The sequence below is a fragment of the Aplysia californica genome, unplaced genomic scaffold (assembly GCF_000002075.1).
Source record: "Aplysia californica isolate F4 #8 unplaced genomic scaffold, AplCal3.0 scaffold00588, whole genome shotgun sequence".
In the NCBI taxonomy this organism is placed as follows: domain Eukaryota; kingdom Metazoa; phylum Mollusca; class Gastropoda; order Aplysiida; family Aplysiidae; genus Aplysia; species Aplysia californica.
The window spans coordinates 74,018-74,891 of NW_004797858.1; the positions used below are offsets into that span (position 1 = coordinate 74,018).

The 874-nt window shown below is 43.1% G+C and overlaps 1 protein-coding gene across 1 annotated transcript in view; it reads right to left on the reverse strand.

The window, feature by feature from the left end:
- The window catches only part of LOC101856373, a gene marked incomplete at its 5' end in the record, with an annotated part of 3,794 nt that extends 3,379 nt beyond the window's left edge, over window positions 1–415 (reverse strand). Inside the window, 1 exon segment of the mRNA XM_005107247.2 lies at window positions 329–415. Within this exon segment, the coding sequence (XP_005107304.1) occupies window positions 329–415 (87 nt within the window).
- Window positions 416–874: the final 459 nt, after the last annotated feature.

The following is an 874-nucleotide window of genomic DNA, read 5'->3' on the forward strand; positions in this document are numbered from 1 at the left end:
GGTTGTACACTCCAGAATTTCAAAGGTGTGGAAACAGTGCGCGCGGCTATTGAACGGAAACCTCATTTGTTTACAATGGCGCCTAAGAAGACGGACTTTCCTAAGATTTTATCAAAACGAAACTAATGAAAAATTGAAAACTTCAGGCTCCCCAGTAACGTAAAACTGTGCACCCTTTAAATGATTCTGAAACACCATTAATTTTCTTCAAATTCGATAGTTAAGTGGTTCCAAAGTTTTAGGCGGCGAAAGTGTGAACTTTCGCAAATATAATAAAAGAGATTATATGTTGTATTTTATGCTATTGTATACATCCCCTCATCCTCACCTCAGGATATTTGCCGAAGGCCCGGGGTCCAAACCCCATGGTGAACTTGAGATCTTCCCGGAACATGTCTTTGAAACCCCAACCCATCTGGGGAGATACAACTGAGGTTAGTTGATCGTTTCTCCGTTTTCATTGTTGCGTGTTCTGATAGATCGGCACCTGATATAAAAAAAAATAAATGAGCTGCTTGTTGGAGTCTGAAACAAAGGCGTGGACACAGGAACGATCGTCTTTTTTCATTTTTTAGCGCAGGGCGTGGGGAGGGAGGCTGAGGGAATGGGAGATAGAGAGATATACAAATGTATTATAGTTATAGACAGAAAGGAAAGAGGGAGCAGGGAGAGCAAAGAGGCCTACGAAGAAACTGTCAACGGTGCCTTATTATAGTTCTTGCTACCATGTTAGCTGATATACTTTAGAAGATCCCGCTTTGTAACCCACTTTCAGCACTTTTTAAGGACCCCCGAGTTCCTGCGTGCTGTCGGCATCGCTGACCGTTTATGAAGCCACAGCGCCAGAAGAGAGAGAGAGAGAGAGAGAGAGAGA